This window comes from Nanorana parkeri, unplaced genomic scaffold (assembly GCF_000935625.1).
Source record: "Nanorana parkeri isolate BGI_ZX_2015 unplaced genomic scaffold, ASM93562v1 scaffold476, whole genome shotgun sequence".
NCBI classification, from domain to species: Eukaryota; Metazoa; Chordata; class Amphibia; order Anura; family Dicroglossidae; genus Nanorana; species Nanorana parkeri.
This window is the reverse complement of record NW_017306744.1, coordinates 163,090-182,935: the sequence shown is the minus strand read 5'-3', so window position 1 is coordinate 182,935 and position 19,846 is coordinate 163,090. Positions and strand designations below refer to the sequence as shown.

Sequence of the window (19,846 nt, the reverse complement as noted above, 5' to 3'; positions counted from 1 at the left end):
GAGGTTGTTACACTTTATGTCCACTTTAAGGACCATCCTTAGTAATTGCTGCTCATCTACTGCTATCTGAGAAAGCACAAGAATATTTCATGAAGATTTAGACAGTTGCTAGACTGTAATGTTAGTTTTATATGACAAGTTAGTAGAAAACATGGCCTGTTATCCTTTTGTAACATTTTGGTGAATCCTTTAACAGCACAACGGTTTTATGAAAATGTGATGAAGAGAGAGACAGAGCTGTTCAATTGCTTTCAGATACAGTTCTTCCCAATCAACTGTAAAAAAAAGGCAGACGTGGAGCCCATCAAAGATGCCTTGGAAATGATTGTTGCACAAATTAAACAGGTATTTGTAAGCATTGCACGTGTTACCCCAATTATTATAAAGTTTACTTTATCATGGAATCCTGTTCTGAATCATGCCAAAGGAGATATGGTTACCAGTTATTGGGTGACTGCCATATGGTAACATATGGCATAACATTGTAAAACAGGAAGAAAGAAGCCAAACACTTTCCTTTTTGTGGTTATGAAGGTATTTATGTATTTTGTACCTTTTGCGTTTATGTGTGTGTATTAAGTTTAGTCTATATATTTAAAGACACAATATAGTGTCCTTGACTAATTGCGACTAATTGTGTGACTTTTACACTGTACCATTCAGGCTTCTGATCTTTCATATTGTATCAAATGTAGAGAATTATCATGTAAGCATTAAGGCAGATTAGATTAACTGGTAAAATAATTCTGATTATCTGATAATCAGATCATTTGAGTTGCCAACAACCTGAGTTGCCGGTTAATTTCTAGTTTCTGTGCCACCATATGATGCATGGCTTGGAACTGCACACCATTGCCATTAATCTGTCCAGTTGGGAAATGACACATGGATTTTTACCATACTAGTCTGATCTGTAGGAGCCTGTTAGTGGTCTGGAGCAGGGATCTTTTGGTCCTCCTGGGGTTTTCCTTCAAATAGATGACAGACACTGGTTCATTGTGTAACTGGTTGGATACTGTATTTTACTTTATAGAAATACAGATCTGTGATTTGGGTCTGCTGGAATGCACTGCAAATGAATGGCTATACCAATTTTATATATAATCATAAGATATCTTAATACCAATGGGTTTTGAGGTTGTTTGCAGCGGTTTAGTGTTAATGTACTGAAAAACATACAGATAAAAAAAACATTTAGGGGGTTATTCACTAAAAGATGAAGAGTTTGTAGAGGGCAGGAGAAGTGGCCAATCTAAGACAACATAGCTGAACTGGAAAGTGAGCTGATATGGAGAATTTTTCCGAATCAGCTATGTTGTCCTAGATTGTTCGCTTCTCCTGCCTCCTCCTAACTCTTCACTTTTTTGTGAATAACCCCCTTAGACTTCTCCTTGTTTTTTTTTAAATCTGATGTTAAGATTAAGTAGTAATAAACCTTTTATTGGTACTCTGTAGTTGATGGTATGCACATACTGATGGCACCTTGAAAGTTTCATGTATACTCTTTCATGCAGTGTTGGTACATTTTAAGAGCGTTTCTGACAATGCATTTAATTGTTTAAAAAAGAGAAGTAATGTCTCAATTATGTGAATTTAAAGTTGAGATAATTTACACTTTGACAAGAGCTACTATGTAGAATCTCCAGTTTATTAGTACTTATTAGTAACTGTCTACCTTTTGTCTCTAATGCCAGGAACCTGAGCCTGAAATATGTCAGCTTGTCATGGAGCATTTGCGCCTACAAAAGGTAAGTGACGATATGCTTCATGAAATTTTATCCACACACATAGGGGTCTTGGCTATTCTTAAAGATGCAGAACAGCAGTGAGTGAATAGCCGGTAGCAGTGAGCAGAACAGAAAAAGAGTGAAAAAAGTTAAAAAAAGTAAATAGAAAACGATTGTGCGGAGCTAGCAGTGACAGCTAGCTCCGTCCAATAGTTTCCTATTGTCCGGCGGCTCTGCTGCTGTAAAAAAAAACAAGAATAAAATAGGGGTCCTGGGGCCGAAGCTACCCGAAGGATCGGCCGAAGCTACGGCCAGATCCTTCGGCAGCTTCGTGAATAGACCCCATAGTGTATAGTCACTGATTGGATGCCACTGTTTCTTTTGACTGACACTTTCTAGATCAAGCATATCAAATATGCAAAAGTAAACCATCACCTTTCTCAGTGTGTTAAATTACATTTCCCATGTCACATTTGTTGTTTTAATCATTACAATGACACCTTTACTGGTTTACTGCACTGCCATTTGCAGCCTCTCTCTGTTGTTCACTCCCTGGCCTATGGTCACAGAGTGAGTAACCAGCAGGAAATACTTATTTAACTTTTTAGATAGGTCCCAGAGCTTTTTGAGGTTGCATGCCCATTATTTGTCATAACTGCTTTTAGTTCATAACAGGATATGTTATGCATACAGTGTTTATAGTTTAGTTAAAATGTAGTTGTGTGCCAATAACCTTTAGTAGTTCACATGTGAGAGCTTTATTTTACTTTTAAAAAAAGCAATCACTTCACCTTGGTTTTGAAATTTAACCTAGAGTTACCTGAAGGGATTATACTGGATCACAGGGTCAGATATTTTCCAGTACCTGATAAAGACAATGCATGCTAGCATGCAGACAAATCTGCATAAAAGTATTTTTTTAAATGTTCATGCAATAATGTACATTACTGCAACTGCATTATAAATATATACTTGGAATACATATGTGATTAACTGTACGATTTATGTCAGACATTCGCAGGAAGATTTTTTTTGTCTACTATGATAAAAGATACAACTGGTCTCATGAAGGAAATTTTCCCTAGAGCAACCAATCAACATGGCAGAGAAATCTTATTGGTTATTGAGTGCAAAAATACTGTACATAATACATGACATTTGTGGTTATGAAGAGCAAATAATGACTTATTTTATGGATGATCTCAGGGCACAATAAAGTGGGATAGTAATGGCATTAAAAGGTATATTAAATTACATATAAAAAAATATTCTGCCTGAAATGTTCTCTTAAAGAGAACCTGGACTGTGGTAGCTGTATCCAAAAAAGGCAGGCAGAGGACCAAAGGACCAATCAACAGTGTTTTTTTCCAAAGCTACTGAATTACCGTGCATTGTTCTGCACTGTATTTCTGTGTGGAGGTGGCAGTCTTGGTAGAGTCAGGGTTTTGTTCCCTTGTGTCAGGGCTGCACACCCCCGATCTCTGATATTCTGATGATTTGAGGTGTAAAAATCAAAAAGCAGCAGTGAGAGGCAAAATTTCAATTCCACAGAATCAATAAAGCCGAAGCAAGAAAATCCTGGCACTGCAGGCCCTCTGGTGCAGCTTTCTCTCCATCAAGGAGAACAGTGAGCAATGCAGTAGTGACATCACCAAATCTAAATCTGACACTAATAGTCAGAGGTAGAAGCTCCTTAGAACTCACACTGCAAATATATAGCTATGATGTTGTTGGCACAGCGGTGCCTACGCACAGATACATACCAGGAAGAGCAACACATATGTTTCAAGTGAAATTCCATGCAAAAGGTACATTTTCAGGGTATATTCAGGCACAATTAACAATTCTAGATGTTCCCTAAAACATACAACAACTTCACTGCTTCTTTTGTGAAATCGAGGATCAATTTCTCCACAGCATCTGCAGCTACAAAAAATAGTGAGGGCTTGTTTTAAAACGTACTCACTGCTTGTTAAAGTATTACTAAAGGCTGGGCGTTTCTTACCTTTTTAGCATTCTCTGCATAAAGGTAAAAAATGCCCAGTACCTTTTACACGCCCCATCCCCCCCATAGCTTACCTGTCAGCGACGCTTGTCACTGCCGCCAGTCCCCGCAGTGATCCTCCATCCCAAACTTGCTGGTTCTGGGGGAGGATACCGAGGCAGAGGAGCCATGAGCTCCTTCTGCCCTCGGGCAAATTGCTGGGCGGAGAGCAAGGGGCGTGGTCTGCTGCAGGGCTGTGTGTGTCTATAGACGCACACAGCCACTGCGAGCATGGCTATGAATGAGCACACACGGGTGCCTCCACAGCAGCCACTTAGCTTATGGAGGCACCCATGTGGGGGCAAAAGCGCTGCGGTGACTCACTAGAAAACAAGCATCTGAAGGATTAAAAAAAAAACAAGAAAAACTATATAAATATAAATGCATATAAAAAAATTATTATATTAAAAAAAATATTAAAAAATTAAGGTTTAAATATCTTTTTTTTAGTAATGCTTAATATTTGAATGTCCATTTCCTGACCTAAGTTTTATGGAAAAGGGAGGACCTGCTGTTTTATTATCTAAAAATAAATGTAAAAAGTCTGGATCTGTAAACTTATAAAACCAACATTAAAATGAGTCCTATGTTAGGGTGCCTTTTTATTTTGCTAGTTTCTGTATGATTCACTTTGTAGTGCCTAATCTAGGTCTCGTTCACACCAAATCCGGACCAGATCTGCAGGAGTTTCTGCACATACAGTGCAGTGTGTTTTGACGTGTTGCGGGCCATTTTTTTTTTTTAGCCTAAAATGGACTTTCAGTGCGTTCCATGGCATTTGCATGCATTTTTTTATACGCTTGCATGCATTTTGGTGCGTTCCAGAGCAGAAAAAATAGGGCATGCTGCAGTTTTTCCACATGCTCTGGAACTGAACGCACTGGTGTGAACTAGAGCCCAAAATACCATTGGAATACATTGGTTGCAGTTTTGATGCGTTTTGTAACTGCTCTGCTCTGCATCAGCTCCGCACTTGGTGTGAACAAGCCCTCGATAAAACAGAATTACAGCTTCATACAACAAAGTCCAGCAAGCCACACAAGTCGGTATGCCTTTCTGGATGCCCCTTTTATAGTGCAGCTACTGTGGATGGTGAGGGACATTGCACTGAGGGCTGCTACAGATGCTGAGTGTGTGTTTGTGAAAGCCTGCAAAAGAATGTGCTGGGGGCAGTGGACATTTAAACACTACTCAGCATTAACCTCATATTGCATATTAATTGTTAACCGCACAATGCATATTAAAAAGTTGTATTGAAAGCACACACTCACTCAGTTCAGAGGAACATGTTTTAAATGTGACATGTGCTTCTAAACTACTGGGATAGACTGCAGAAATTATCTTCTATTATGGTTTTTGAGGTCAACTTTTACAGTGCACGGGTATATAAAAATAAATATGTATTTCTAAATTGAATTTTCATAAGTTCTATCCCACTCCTAATTACCATTTCAATCTAGAAGTTAGTAAATTTACCTATTGAAGATGCCCATAGAATGTACTTCCTAAGTGCGCTGACACAATTTCACTCAGCCATGTGAATATTCCCTTTCTTGTGTCCCCACTCTCACAGAGCCTGCCTTCTGACCTACAACTCAATGTCTGAACAATGTAACATCGTCATTGCTTGCTGGAAGCAATGCATGATAGGATATGTAGTTTTGAGAATTGCATCACATGAAGTAGCAGGGAAAGAGATGCAAAGCACACTGGGAATTCAGAAAGTTGTTGAAAGTGACAGGCAGGCGACATAAAAGGGATTATCTAAAGCAAGCTTTGATTGCATTATCAAAAACAACTATGTATTCCTATTACAGTGCTATAACAGGATATTACAGTATATGCTGTGATTTTAGAACTCCTTCAAACACTTTCATAATCTGATTTGCTTTCTAGGTTCATTTCCAGCGCTGTCAAGAATTTGTTGATAGGTTTACACAATGGCTTGCAGCAAGGGGGCACCAGCCAGTCTGCCCTTCTACTCTGCTAACAGCCGTGGAATATCTGCACAACATCTCTGAGGTATTTAACAATATAATGGCAGTGTACATATAAAGGTTCAGACTAACATATCACCTACAAAAAGTACTCCTTTGCTTGTTAAATACCCAGTAAAAACAGTTTGAATGCTAGAGGGAGTGGATAGATGGGGCAGAATCCCTGAGAGTTTGCTTATTACCATCCAAGCCCACAGCCTTCATACAAGTTTATTGCCATGTAAAATCAGATGGAAGACCTGGATTTATGTACAGACTTCTATCTGATTTTATCTTGGCGATTATGGTGTGGTGTTTCAGTTCTAGATTCACTCATAGAGGAAGTGTGGGACAAGGCTCACATAAATGAAGTGCATGTGCTTGTGATAGCAGTCACATGGACTGGTAGACTAGCTTAGAAGACACGGCACATTTGTACATGAGGTGAAGACATAAGGGGAACTATGGGAGGTTCTAAGAAGTTTAGGCAGGAGCAGAGAGATAAAGGACATTTGGAAAAACACTGGGGAGATATAGAAGAAGGCATAGAAGAAGAGAGCAGCAAAAGAAAGATGAAAAGAGCAGGGGTGGTTCATGGAGCAGAGGCACTTAGAACTATAGGATGGACAGAGAAAATGTGCTAAGGAATGAAAAAGAGTACTAAATGGACCGAGCTGGAGTACATTGAGATGGAGAGAGGTAAAAAAAATAAATCTGGGGAAGAATGGCTGTAGAACAGGATAATGTGGACACTTAAGGGAGAGCAGACAAGCAATAGAAGAAAGAAGGAGTCACAGTTGAGGGGATTGTAGTTTTTAGGAGAAGGAAAGAGCTATGAAGAGTTAGAGCACATTGTTGAAGAAGACTACTTTAAGAACAATATCAATCTTTAAATGAGTGAACTGTTTGATCTGTGTCCTCTTTTTTAACAGTTGTTGTACTTGCCACAGTACATTCCATCCAGAATCATTTCATCGGGCAGTGGTGACTCTACATCCCCAGTGCCATCAGGTGTGATTATCTTAGACATGACCTGGCTCCTGCAAAAGATCTTTGCTAGATTCGGAAATTTTGCTTTGAGCCCGGCATCTGGAACAAACAGACAATTATGGAGTTTTGAGGAGATGGTTGGAGCCCTCGACTTGACTGATGGTGAAGGAGATGCTCAAGCAGCTTTGGAGTTGCTGGAGACATTGGAACTACTTTTAAGTACACCGGAAGGGGATTATGTTGTGCCAGCTTGGTTGCAAAGAGGTGGACTTCAGAGAGGAAGGGGGGAAACTCTGCGAGGGGTAGTATATCGCTGGAGAAATGACAGCAGGATATTTTTTAGTCATTTCTTTGTTGGCAGACTTCAGATTCATGTTGTACGCACATTTGGACAAGGCAGATGCAAACTGTGGAAGGAAGGAGCACTGTTGGTCACAGAGGCTCAGGTAAGAATTGAGGTTTCAAAAGATAAGAGATCTTTATACCTAATTGGATGCTGGGGAGACAAAGATAAAGAAGGTGACTGTTACAATCTCTTGGAAAAGGTAGAAAAAGAAGTTGAGGCTCTTCTTAGGAATGGGAGGAATCAGAGCTGTGAAAAGTTGTACCTTTGTCCTATCGAGTTGCGTAATGTAACTGAGGCTTTGTCTACAGACTCTGACATAGAAATTCGGCAATTAATGCTGTCTTGCATAACTGAAGAAATCAAAGGATATAGTTTTGCGCAGATCCTGAATGCTGAAGAGAACAATGCTCCTCTTTGTGGTAGCAATGTTCGCTCGTGGGAAATTTTGTTTCCACAGCACGACACAAGAATTTTACGCCATTTTGGGTGGAATTGCCGCACACATTTTCTTGACGAATCAACACTGAAAAGGCTTTGTTGTCTGCTAGACAACATCCATCCAACAGGGTTAGATTGGAAATTGCTGGCACAATTTCTTGGGAATGCAAGCATCAGTATTGTGGAACAAATTGAAAAAGAAGCTACAAGTAGGGGAATGCCACCAACAAGTCTTGTCCTAAATCGGTATCCTGTGACTATTGAACAGCTAAAGCAGGCTTTACATGACATGAAAAGAGAAGATTGCAAAGCTGTGATTGTTAAAATGATGAAAGGTTTAGGTAACTGAGTGACCTTAAAACACAACTCCAATTAAAATGTTTCTTCTTTTGGATATAGCAGGCAAAGATGTGGATCCTCAGTTGGGTTATTATTGCTTTTTATGTGTCTTCATTGGGGAGATTTCACCTCAATAGGTATGGTTACTGGGACAGAAAGTAAGCAGTATCTATCCAGCAGGAACAGCAATAAAATCAGCCTCATGTGACAGCAATGGCTGTCTCCGCCCACACTGCTGCTCTCCTGATCTGTGACGGAGGCTGAGCGGTGCAGAGAGGAGAGACGCTGGCCGCTCACAGCGCTCTCCTCCCGCAGCGTTCGGCCGCCTGTGATCGTTTCTCTCCTCCCCGCTGGGACACAGAGCAGCGCCCAGCGGGGAGGAGAGAAATCACGGATGCAGAGCTATTTCAGACCAAAATTGGACACTTCGGGATTTTGCCAAAAGTGCCATTTTCGGCCAATATATCAGTGCATCCATAATGTGCAGTCTAAGGGACCAATAAGGAGGCTGGAAGAGATGGGACAAAGTACAAGTATTACAGGAAGAGTTAAGCTTGGCATATCATTTTTACTGCCTGCATCTCTGAAGTTACTGAAGGAATCCACTGCTTATTAATTTTTTTTTTGTCATCATGTGTAATTTGAATGTTACAGTTTGTGGTTGTTTTGTGTTAAGATGTCTTCTGTTAACAAATGTTTTCACCAAGGGCTTGATTTATTAGCCTCTATTATCACTTAATGCATTCTAAAAGTGGCATATCAAGCAAAATAATGTGTGATATTACCTAAGTCATGGAGGGGAAAAAAGCATGTTTTATCAATGTGTGTAATTTTTATTTTGCAAATGTCCCTGATTCATTGGTTTAGGTATTTCACTTTCCACCTGCTACAAATAGGTTATTATTGCAAGGGCCAAGACTTTATATTTACTAATAATTAAACTGTTTTCTGCACCAGGTCCCTGAACCCCATCTGGATAAACAAGCAGAGTGTACAAGCAGAGGCGGCTCTAGACTTTCTGAGGCCTTAGGCGAAACTCAAACGCGAGGCCCCCACTTACACCCATAATTAATAAAGTGCAAACCAATTAGAAATTAACTGTGATGATCAGTGATAGTATAGGAGGACGTCCAGTGGAGGGGACCAGGGCTGGAGAAAGGATTTTTGCTTATACAGGTCCCCCCTGCATCTTCAGGCATCTGCTAAAGCAGCCTTAAGCTGGCCATACACCTATAGATTATCTGCAGGTTTTCTGTGGTCAGATGGAAAAAGTGCAACAGATTCCTCCATATACGCTAAACTGTGTGGATGGAGGAATCTCCCACTGGCCTGATCTGCCAGTGAATCTGAATCTGATTGGATGAGGCATTGTTCAGGTATTTTGACAGCCAGCGGGGCCGACTAGCAAGATACTGAAGCTTGGCCCAGTGGGAGAGTCCTCCATCCACACAGTTTAGCGTAGATGGAGGAATCTGTTGCACTTTTTCCATCTGACCATAGAAAAGCTGTAGATAATCTATAAGTGTATGGCCAGCTTTACGCTAGCACCGGCACTGGTATGGGGGTCTGGGGAAGTGAGCTGACTAGGCTTGCCACCTTTTCTTCAAGCGAAAGCCAAACACTCTAGGGCAGCAAGGCAATTTTTTTTGAGAATGTACAGGAGAAAGTGAGAGACAGCCAGAAGAGAGAAAAAGGAGAGACAGCCAGGAGGGATAGAGAGAGCGAGGAGAGACAGCCAGGAGAGAGAGAGCGAGGAGAGACAGCCAAGGGAGAGAGCGAGGAGAGACAGCCAAGGTAGAGAGCGAGGAGAGACAGCCAAGGGAGAGAGCGAGGAGAGACAGCCAAAGGAGAGAGTGAGGAGAGACTGCCAGCAGAGAGAGAGAAAGGAGAGACTGCCAGCAGAGAGAGAAAGGAGAGACTACCAGCAGAGAGAGAGAAAGAGGAGAGACAGCCAGGAGAGAGGAGAGACAGTGAGAAGAGCGGCAATAAGGTACAGCAATGATTGAGACCAGGGTCACAGGGCAGCAATGTCTGGAATGCACTGGATTGCATAAACCAAGCCTCCTGCATTTCAGGGCAGGAGGGGGCATGGTGGTACCATTCATTTCAATATCGCAGCAGACACTCCTCCTGCCCACAGTGTGATTGTCCACACCGAAACCCGTGGTACAGCATTGCCCTGCGTTTTGGTGTGGTGCAATCACAAAAAATAGTGCATGCACCACCACGTCCACTCCCGCCCCAGAACATGGGTGGTTTGGATTATGCAATCCATTGGGTTCCAGGCACAAACCGTGCCGAAATGCACTGGATTTGGTCTGCGCTGATCTCAAAAGGGAGGTTTTGGGAGTTTTTAATTGTGCTTCAGTGCTGAAACGCAACTAAAAATGCCAAAAACTGCGCTGATCGGCTCCATTGAAAGCTATATGGAAACCGCACTGATCAGCACGGCAAAAAATAGTGCAGGGAGCACAGTCGCATGAATGGCCCCATAGCAATGTATAGGATCGTTCATGTCGGCAGATCCATGCGGCCGAACCGCCCCGGTGTGAATAGGGTCTTAGAACTAAGTGGTGTTTTAGGCCTCATTCACGCAGCGTGGAGTTGGGCCATACAGATCCATGCGTCATGCACGACTGTATAGGGCTGTTCCTGGGAAGCACAGGTGCTATGAGTGATTGTATGCAGCAGCCTATTCTTCCCTATGGGAGGACGTGGCTGTACGCTGTCATACGGTCACCCGAACTGCACATCCGTGCGGGTCCGTGTGTCCGTGCTTGGACGCAGACAGGATCCATCCTCTCTGCTTCCGATTATGGACACCCGCACCTACACGGATATGCAGCTCAGGTGAGCGTACGGCCATAGAGATGAACAGGCTGCTGCGTGCAATCACACGCAGCACCTGTCCCTCCTGGGAACAGCCCGATACGGCCGTGCACGCAGCACGGATCTGTACGGCCCGACTTCACGCTGTGTGAATGAGGCCTCAAGGTTAAAGTACACCTACCATGGGAGAGATACTGAGGCTTCCATTTCTAGCCCTCTTACAAAAATGCTAGTACTCTGGCTGCCTAGCTAATTAATATATTAGTGATATCACAAACCCCTAACAAGCACGCAGAAGACATATGTCTAAAAAAGTTGAGGATTCATATCTCTATGCTTGTTACGGGCCAGTGATTCATAAAACGACTGAAGACAATGCACCAGCCAGCCAAGCAACTAGCATTTCCAAAAGACAATAAATAACAACAATATAAAAACAATAATTTTAATGTACGCTTCCTCAAAAAATTCTTTAAGGTGAGGAATTGCTCCAGGCGTACCTTCAAACTCTTCAAAACTGTGTCCGATCCCCGGTTCGCTGTGTATCCTGTTCTGGCTGCCTGTACCCAAGCTCCGTGGTGAGTATGCAGCAGCCGCCCCAGTCCTCTAGCTCAAATGCGGTCCGGCTGGCTGCTCTCTCCTGCTCTCGATGCTTCTACTGCCGGGGCTGCACTGCAGAATCACAGGCTGGGCTGGTGAAGGAGCCGAGTCACAGCAGCGGGTGAAAAGTGAAAGTGAAGTCGCGGCGGGGCAGCGCTTTAACGACAAAGGTTAATTTTTCTATCCTCACGACCCCCCCACCCCCGCGCGAGGCCCACCGTGGGTGCGAGGCCTAAGGCGACCGCCTAACTCGCCTAATTAAAGAGCTGCCTCTGTGTACAAGCTCTCCTTATTCCAGTTGATCATGGCAAGCAATTGTTTAAAGGGTCCTCAGGGGAGGTAACTCAGAGTGGTTTCCTGCTTATATTACTGCATGCAATATTTTATAAGATATAATATTTAATATGTTACTGGTTATATCATACGCTGCTTCTTAATTTGTTTTAAGCCAATGTTTACGTAAAATAAACGTAAAGTTTGTGTAAAGTATTACATATTTTTGCTAGGGATGCACCAAGATTTCGGCCGCCGAAACATTTGCCGAAAGTGCCACGACGGCCAAAGATGCTTCTGAAAATTCAGTGCATCCCAGCTTCTCTCCTCCCCACTGGGCAATGGTCTGTGTGCCTTCCAATGGGAGGAGAGAAGCTTTCAGGATGCCAAGCGGTGCAGGGCAGTGACAGCTGTCATCATTGCAGAAGGCCAAGCTCTCCTCCCTCACCTCCTGGCTCTGCCTCATGTGCCAGGATGTAGAGCGGTGCAGTGCGCGGTGTTGGCAGCTGTAATCTGTCACAGGAGGTGGAACTCTCCTCCCACACATCCTGGCTCCACCTCCTGTCACAGGATGGAAAGAAGTGAGTGGAGTAGAGCGCTGTGAGCTTTCACATAAGGTGGAGCTTTCCTCCCTACCGCCCGCCCCCCTCCTGTGACAGCTGAGTCAGGATTGAGACCGGAGTACAAGCACTCACCGATCAGCTGGTTGCTGAGTGTTTGTAAATAACTAATGCACTGCCGCCACGCTGAGGCAGTCACACTGTTATTATTATACATTTATATAGCTCTGACATACTGTATATATACCGCAGTGCTGTACAGAGAAGCCTACACACCCCCACAATCACACACTATGATTATACATGTATATAGCTCTGACATATACCGCAGTGCTGTACAGAGAACACTGAGCCAATCACGTCACTCATTTCACTCAGATTTTGTGTTATTTTGTTCGGAATTTGGACAAAATTTGTTAGCGGTACTCTGTACGAATGTTCATTTCCGGTTTATGTTCGTATCGTTCGTTTAATTCTCGCAAAGTGACATTACATTTTTTTTTTAATTGTCACTTTGCTGCAATGAAAATTTGTCCACAAACAAAAATGCGTACAGACACTACCGCTAACGAATTTTGTCCAGAAAACTAATTTTTCCCGAAACGAATTGCACATGTCTACTGGACACAGGGTTTAGTGTTAGTTCACACCATAAGCAGTGCATTCCAGTCCGACTCTGGCCAGAACGCACTCCCCGCATTGCGGCCGCCTCACTTTTTTGCCAGGCTGGAGGGGGCGTTGCGGGCCATTGAAGTGATGCCCTCCGGCTGCAATGCCATCGCCCGCACAGGGTGGCAAGGCACATTGTACCTGCAGTGCGTTCAAAATAGTGATTGCAGCATTTTGACCACACCGATTCTGTGCGGGCGATCGCATTGCGGCCGGAGGTCGTGGCTACACCGCCATTCACTTCAATGGCCCGCCACACCCCCTCCAGCCCGGCAAAAAAGTGAGTCGGCCTCTATGCAATACAAGTGGTGTGAACAGGCCCTAAAACGGTACCAAGAACACGGCTGCAGGGGCAGCCATATTCTTGGTATAACCACTTCCAGCGGGGGACGTACATTTACGTCAACCCACGGACGTGGTTAAAAAACACACACACGTAATGAAACAAACGCACATATCACACACATACCACACACTCATTAAAAAAAATACACACACAGCTTAATTTAAAAAAAAACAAAACACACTCTCACAACTATTAAAAGTAAAAATAGTTAATCAAAAAATGTCCCCCTCTCCTGCTTACCTGTTTTGCAGGAAGGGGGGCTGCATCCCTGGGTCCAGTGTGGCACTTGGGGATTATCCTGGTCTGGTGGTCGAGTGAAGGATCAGTGTGCTCTGCACTCTGGCTGGTGCACTGGTACAGACCACACTAATCGATCCCTGCTAAATCAGCGGCGGCACCACGAGGTAGTATGATCTGCATCAGCAAGAGATGCAGCTCATACTGATTCCCCTCTGGACCACCAGGGAATGATTTCCATCTAATATATTGCCAGTTCGGCAATATATTAAATTTAATGTGGGCACTCGCGGCGGCCATCTTTAAAAACCTAATGTGCAGTGGAGACCCCCTGGGGACACCGGAGGCCCGTACAGAGCACCTCAAGTGAGGATATGAAGAGTACGGGCCCCGGCTTCCTCCGGTGCTGCGGGGGCCTGGCCGCCTCCACCTCCCACCAGGCACCTGTATGGCCGTCGGCCAATACACATGTAAGGTGCTCGGGCCCCTAAGGCTGCCCGGGCCCCTTACATGACTATCGGCGGTACACCCTCTCCCCCAAGCCTTTCCTCTCTCCCCTGCTCCCCCTCCTTTCTTCTTTCTCCCTTCTCTAAGCTGGTAGATAGACAGCTGCTGAAGTCTGTGCTGTCCCATGTGATCTTATACTGAACAGGATGTCCATGGAAGCAATAAATGTGACAATCACTAAACATTCACTAAAGGTGAATCAATCACTGTATATTAAAGCAGATGCACTGAGAAGATAACCCGTGGTGAATTTTTGCCACTGCTTTGTACATAAGCCCCTTGGTTCACAAGGCTTCATTTAGCTCCACTCAGTTTTGCTGAATTTAGAGCCGGCTGTAGTAACATTCTTCTTAACATTTAAAATATTTAGAGCAAAAAGCTGCATTTCAGAGCCACCATTTTGTGAGTCTCTGAACCATTACAGTCATCTGCCTGGAATGTGCCATTTAATCTTGTAAAAGGTCAAGGGTAAGTAAACTGAACTTGACTGCCGTTTACTTTGGCTAGTCTCACACTTTTCTGGGAGATTCATTGCTAGACCAACTGGGAGATACCATCTTGTTCTGGGCTTGCCCCAAGGTTTTTGTCAGTTGCACAAACATGGTACAGTTCTCTCTAAGATGCCTAAACCATGGCATCTGGCATTTCTCAATATCAAGGAGTGGCAGATCTACTCTATGAATCCAAGTAAGCAATATTTTAGTAGATACAGATTTTTTTTAGTTCTTTTCTTTAGTCCTTTTGTATGTATAGAAAGAAGTAGAAAATGAAACCGTAACTGTTATTTCCTTTTCTTTGAAAAGTTTGTGAAAACCCCAATGACTAAATAGACATTGTAAACCTGAAAGTGAAAGTAGCACACATTTTCTGGATATTATCTTTGGTAACATTTCTAAGAAATCCAGATTTATTCAAAGAAACATTTTTTAAAATTCTACTCAGGTGGTTCATGGCATCCCAGAAGATGCAAAGTGGGGAATTTATCAAAACTGGAGCAGACCAAATCTGAAGCAGTTGCCCATGGCAACCAATCAGCGTCTCTCTTCAGTTTGTTCAGTTAAGATTTGAAAATAAAAGAGAGAAGCTGATTGGTTGTCATGCACAGCTGCTCCAAATTTTGTCTGCTCCAGTTTTGATCAATTCCTCTCATTCTCTTTTTCAAATAAATTATCATATTATTTAAGGGACTGCAACTGCAGGGGATTTTCTGTGGACATGTATTATGGGACTGTAAGGAATCCAAAAGTCTCTGAATGAAATGTAGTCTCTAATGAAAACTCTCCTGAGACAAAAGACTGCCTTTGTAACATCTCATTTTGTAAATGCTAGATGTGCAAATAAGGATGCCTTTCTTTTCTGTCTACAGCTCGCGCTATACTGCGGCGTCTCAGTATACCGCGAGCTGTAGCTCGCGGTATACTGAGCCTAGGGAGACGGGAGGATGCTACCGTTACCCTAAGGAGAACTATGGGGAAAAGCCCTGACCCCATAGTTCTCCTTTAATATTCACACTTGTTCCAAATCAGTGACTTTGATTGAAACAGAAGGTCTACATCAGTGGTCCCCAACCCCCGGTCCAACCCCGGTCCGCGGATAAACGTTGACCGGTCCGCGGCGATAAAAAGGTTGGGGAGCACTGGTCTACATAACAGCTAGTCAGCGACATTCTCCATATTTCTATTAGGAAACATTTATTTTAAATCCCAATTTAAGTCACAGTAATATTTATGCAGTCAAATAGACATTTTACTAACAACCTCCAGTTTTATAATCTTCCCTACACTTTCTTGTTATACCGTAGCAGTTGCGTAGGGTGTTATAACATGACTGTGCAGTCCAATTAGTCATCAAAGATAGATCCACTATACCAAGTAACAGACCTGGTCAGACACACCCCATGTCTTCTGTTACTCAGCTATGTCAGCACAGAACACTGGAGTAGGATGGCAGGAGGCAGCATTTATACTGAGAGAAAAAACTATTTAAAATCATTTCCAAGCAAAGATCACTCCCCAACTTAATATGGATAGATGTGTCTCTCACTTTAAGTGCACGATAAACTACAGTCAAAATAGTAGAATACATATAAGTGTCCAAAAAACCTGCGCTATCTGCCCCCTATGTGTATATCTACTCTTACCGTTGACTGATCAGAGGACACATTCTCTGATTTACTCACTGCAGCTGTCACTACACACATAGGTGGGAGATATCCATAAGCACAAATAAATAAAAGATTATATACAAGTAGAATACATATGCCTAACAGGATATTTGGATTCAACAAAGAGACCCACGTGGCCTCCAGTCATTCATAGGTAAGAATATCATAGTTTTATTTTAAGATAAAGGTTTATGTGCAAAATACATGTTTTCCTTATTATTAAGAGAAAAGGGTAATTTGTTAAAATATACTGTATATAAACCTAATCGCTAAGCTTTTAAATAAGGTTTAACTTATTATTGTATAACCCCAATTCCCAAAAAGTTGTGATGCTGTGTAAAATCTACATAAAAACAGAATGCAATGATTTGCAAATCTCAAAAGCCCATATTTTATTCACAATAGAAAATATAAAACATATCAAATGTTTAAACTGAGAAAATGTACCATTGTAAGAAACAAATAAGGTCATTTTGAAATTGATGGCAGCAACACGTCTCAAAAAAGTTGGGACAGGGCCATGTTTACCACAGTGTAGCATCCCCTCTTCTTTTAACAGCACTCTGTAAATGTCTGGGAACTGAGGAAATCAGTTGCTGAAGTTTTGGGAGAGGAATGTTGTCCCATTCGTGCCTGATATGGGATTATAACTGCTCAACAGTCCTGGGTTCTTCTTTGTCATGTTTTTTGTTTCAAGATGTGCCAAATATTTTCAATTGGTGTGGACTGCAGGCAGGCCAGTTAAGCAACCGGACTCTTCTACTACGAGGCCATGCTGTCATCATAGATGCAGTAGGCGGCTTAGCATGGTCCTACTGAAATAGGCAAGGCCTTCCCTTAAAAAGACGTAGTCTGGATGGGAGCATATGCTGCTCTAAAACCTGGCTATACCTTTCAGCATTGATGGTGCCTTTCAAGATTTGCAAGCTGCCCATTCCATATGCACTAATGCACCTCCATACCATCAAAGATGCAGGCTTTTGAACTGAGCACTGATAACAAGCAAGAAGGTCCCTCTCCTCTTTAGTCCAGAGGATGCGGTGCCCATGGTTGCCAAAAACAATTTCAAATTTCGATTTGTCTGACCGCAGAACAGTTTTTCCCTTTGTGACAGACCATTTTAAATGAGCTTTGGCCCAGAGAAGATGGCGGTATTTCTGGATCATGTTCAGATATGGCTTTTTCACTGCATTCTGTTTTTATGTAGATTTTACACAGCGTCCCAATTTATTTTGAATTGGGGTTGTAATCTCAAAAGTAATTTTTAATATTTTTTAATCTGCAGCTTTCATTAAAAAATATACCTGGTGATCCTGCCATGTTCTGTTATAAGGAAATAACATTCTGTCCTATTCTCCTGGTTGTTCTGCAACATTGTCACCCTGGCTGATGAGCTTCCAACAGAGACTACAAGTGGTAATTCCAACGCACATTACACAGGCATTGTCCTCATCAGGAAAGAAGCTGCAGGAGATCAGCAACACTGTAATGCAACCAGCATGGAAAAGAAAGCTGTCAGGTGTAGCTAATAGTAGTGAGTCACATTCAGTTGGCATTGTTCTGTAATGTTTACATCTCCCTGTTCCTCCAAGCCTCTTCTTCATTTCCAATAAGTGTCAGGGAAACTCAGTCACCTTAATTCAATTACCATGGAATGTGTCAAGACAGGTTTTATCATCACTGCCCCGGAAATTTGGCAACAATTCACACCTTTAACCACGTTATTTAACTGATTAACACTTGTCCCAGGCATCATAGCACCATGGGGTTCGATTATATAATTGGAACAGTGTGGCTGTAAACTTTACACCTCCTATAATGTTCATGGACAATCATTTGCCCTAGCACATTCCACGGTGATTGGATGAAGGGGAGTGAGATACCTATGTAGATATAAATGCTGGGGTGTGTTTCTGACACTCATTAGAAAGAAAGTAGCAGCTAGGATAACACTACAGAATAAGTCCAGATTAATATGACTAACATCTACGAGCTGTACCGTGACATTAGGCGGTTTAACTCTCCAGCATCTACCAGAGCAAAAATGTCAGTTTTGTGGGAAATGAACCTTTAAAATCAGGCATAGGTGCAGTAAAGGGCAACCATTGCGATAAAACTGCAGTAGTTCAAAGCAGGTCCTGCGTACAGTATGTAATAAAATATGGCTGTCCAAGGGATATAGAAGGAACTGTATAGAAAGATGAAGTTGGCACCTGCACCACAGAGGCAGTGTTTCATCTGCTTTTGTAAACCTATAAGGGGCTCATGCAAACCAACTTAATTTGACAACTTCATAACACTATATTTCCATATATACTCAAACTCTCCTAGCAGCTCCATATGCAGGGCTAGGCAGAGGCAGAAGAGGCACCTTCTTCAGGGACCATACCTGGGGGGACGTACCTGGGCCAAACCGCTCTTGGTGATCTCCTGCACTGTGCAGGACTAAGCTGATATGGATACCGTGTCCCACCGGGGAACACACTGAGACAACACCGCAATGGCTACAAAATGATACGTTAAGAAACAAACAATCCACTTGAAGCCGGAGACCAAACAGAGATGGGGAAAACCGGTTAGTACACGATAAGCACCATGTAAATCAAACTGCAACAAATTGCTACACAAGAGACTTTTGAAGTGCCTTTCTGAAGCTGGATGTCCCGATATATGCCAGCAGCATTGGATCTGTAATCTATAAATGCACTGGTGCCTGTGTAATTAGCCGTGATTGCCTTGACATGTGAACGTAGATACAAGAGGACTTTTCTGAGCACAAAATTATATATATTCAAGATCTCCGATTAATTACTCTGACGGCCATCTACCCCATCCCTATCTTACATTGGACTGACTAAATACACCTTGATTTCGAGGTGGTCACTCCAGCTGTAATAATCAAGATAAAAGGATATATCAACCATCTCAATCGAGGAGCCAACAATGCTTATCTGTCCTTGATGTAAATATATATTATCTCAAAAGGGAAAATTAAAACATAGTAGGCTTAATCCAATAACCGGTCCCAGAAGTAGTCTCCGAATTTTTGTAAGCCTCCTTTCACACCAAGGTCTATACAAGAAACCTAGAAGTGTGCAAACCGGCTGATCAGCATAAAATTCCTTCTGCATAATATTTCCAAACAATCGGCGGTATGCCCTCATTTTATATATGCAAGTCCAGGTGGACATAGTCAGGTTGCTGATTCGCTGGTCAATTGCAAACTCTACACAAAGAAATCAACCCTTGGGTGCACTGATATCCCCCAATGGTGGATTCTAGGTTTATCCGGTCAGGAGTGTATGAATGCATAAGTGTGACTTGACAAACGTTGTCAAAAAGGTTTTTTTAAATACATTTGGTGTAGGGATGTGGTGAAGTATTGTTTTATGTCGAATTATATATATTTAAATAAAATAAATGAATTTATATTTTTTCTATACGGTCTGGAAGTCCTCCCTCTGACACCAACTATGGGGCACTATTCTTCCCTCTTATGCAAACAATGGGGCACAATTCCCCCCCACGAACACCAACAATGGGGCACTATATCTCCCTCTGACACCAACAATGGGGCACTATTCCTCCCTCTGACACCAATTTTGTGACACTATTCCTCCCTCTGACTCCAAGTTGGGACACTATTCCTTTCAATGACACCAATGATAGGGCACTGTTCCTCCCACTGACCAAAAAACTCTGGGGCATATGTTACTCACACTGATTATTGAGCCTGTGGCATTTTCTACTTCTACTGGCCACAGTCTCCCCCCTCCCCCCCCCCCCAACCCTTCCGTGTAC

The 19,846-nt window shown here is 42.6% G+C and overlaps 1 protein-coding gene across 1 annotated transcript in view; it reads left to right on the top strand.

The window, feature by feature from the left end:
• Positions 1-19,846, top strand: part of LOC108790464 (death-associated protein kinase 1-like) — a 63,304-nt gene that overhangs the window by 18,398 nt on the left and 25,060 nt on the right. The window contains exons 11-16 of the mRNA XM_018560726.1: positions 197-345; positions 1,695-1,748; positions 5,668-5,793; positions 6,680-7,767; positions 8,818-8,851; positions 10,648-10,710. Coding sequence (XP_018416228.1) covers positions 197-345; positions 1,695-1,748; positions 5,668-5,793; positions 6,680-7,767; positions 8,818-8,851; positions 10,648-10,710 — 1,514 coding nt within the window. The remainder of the gene's footprint in view (positions 1-196; positions 346-1,694; positions 1,749-5,667; positions 5,794-6,679; positions 7,768-8,817; positions 8,852-10,647; positions 10,711-19,846) is intronic.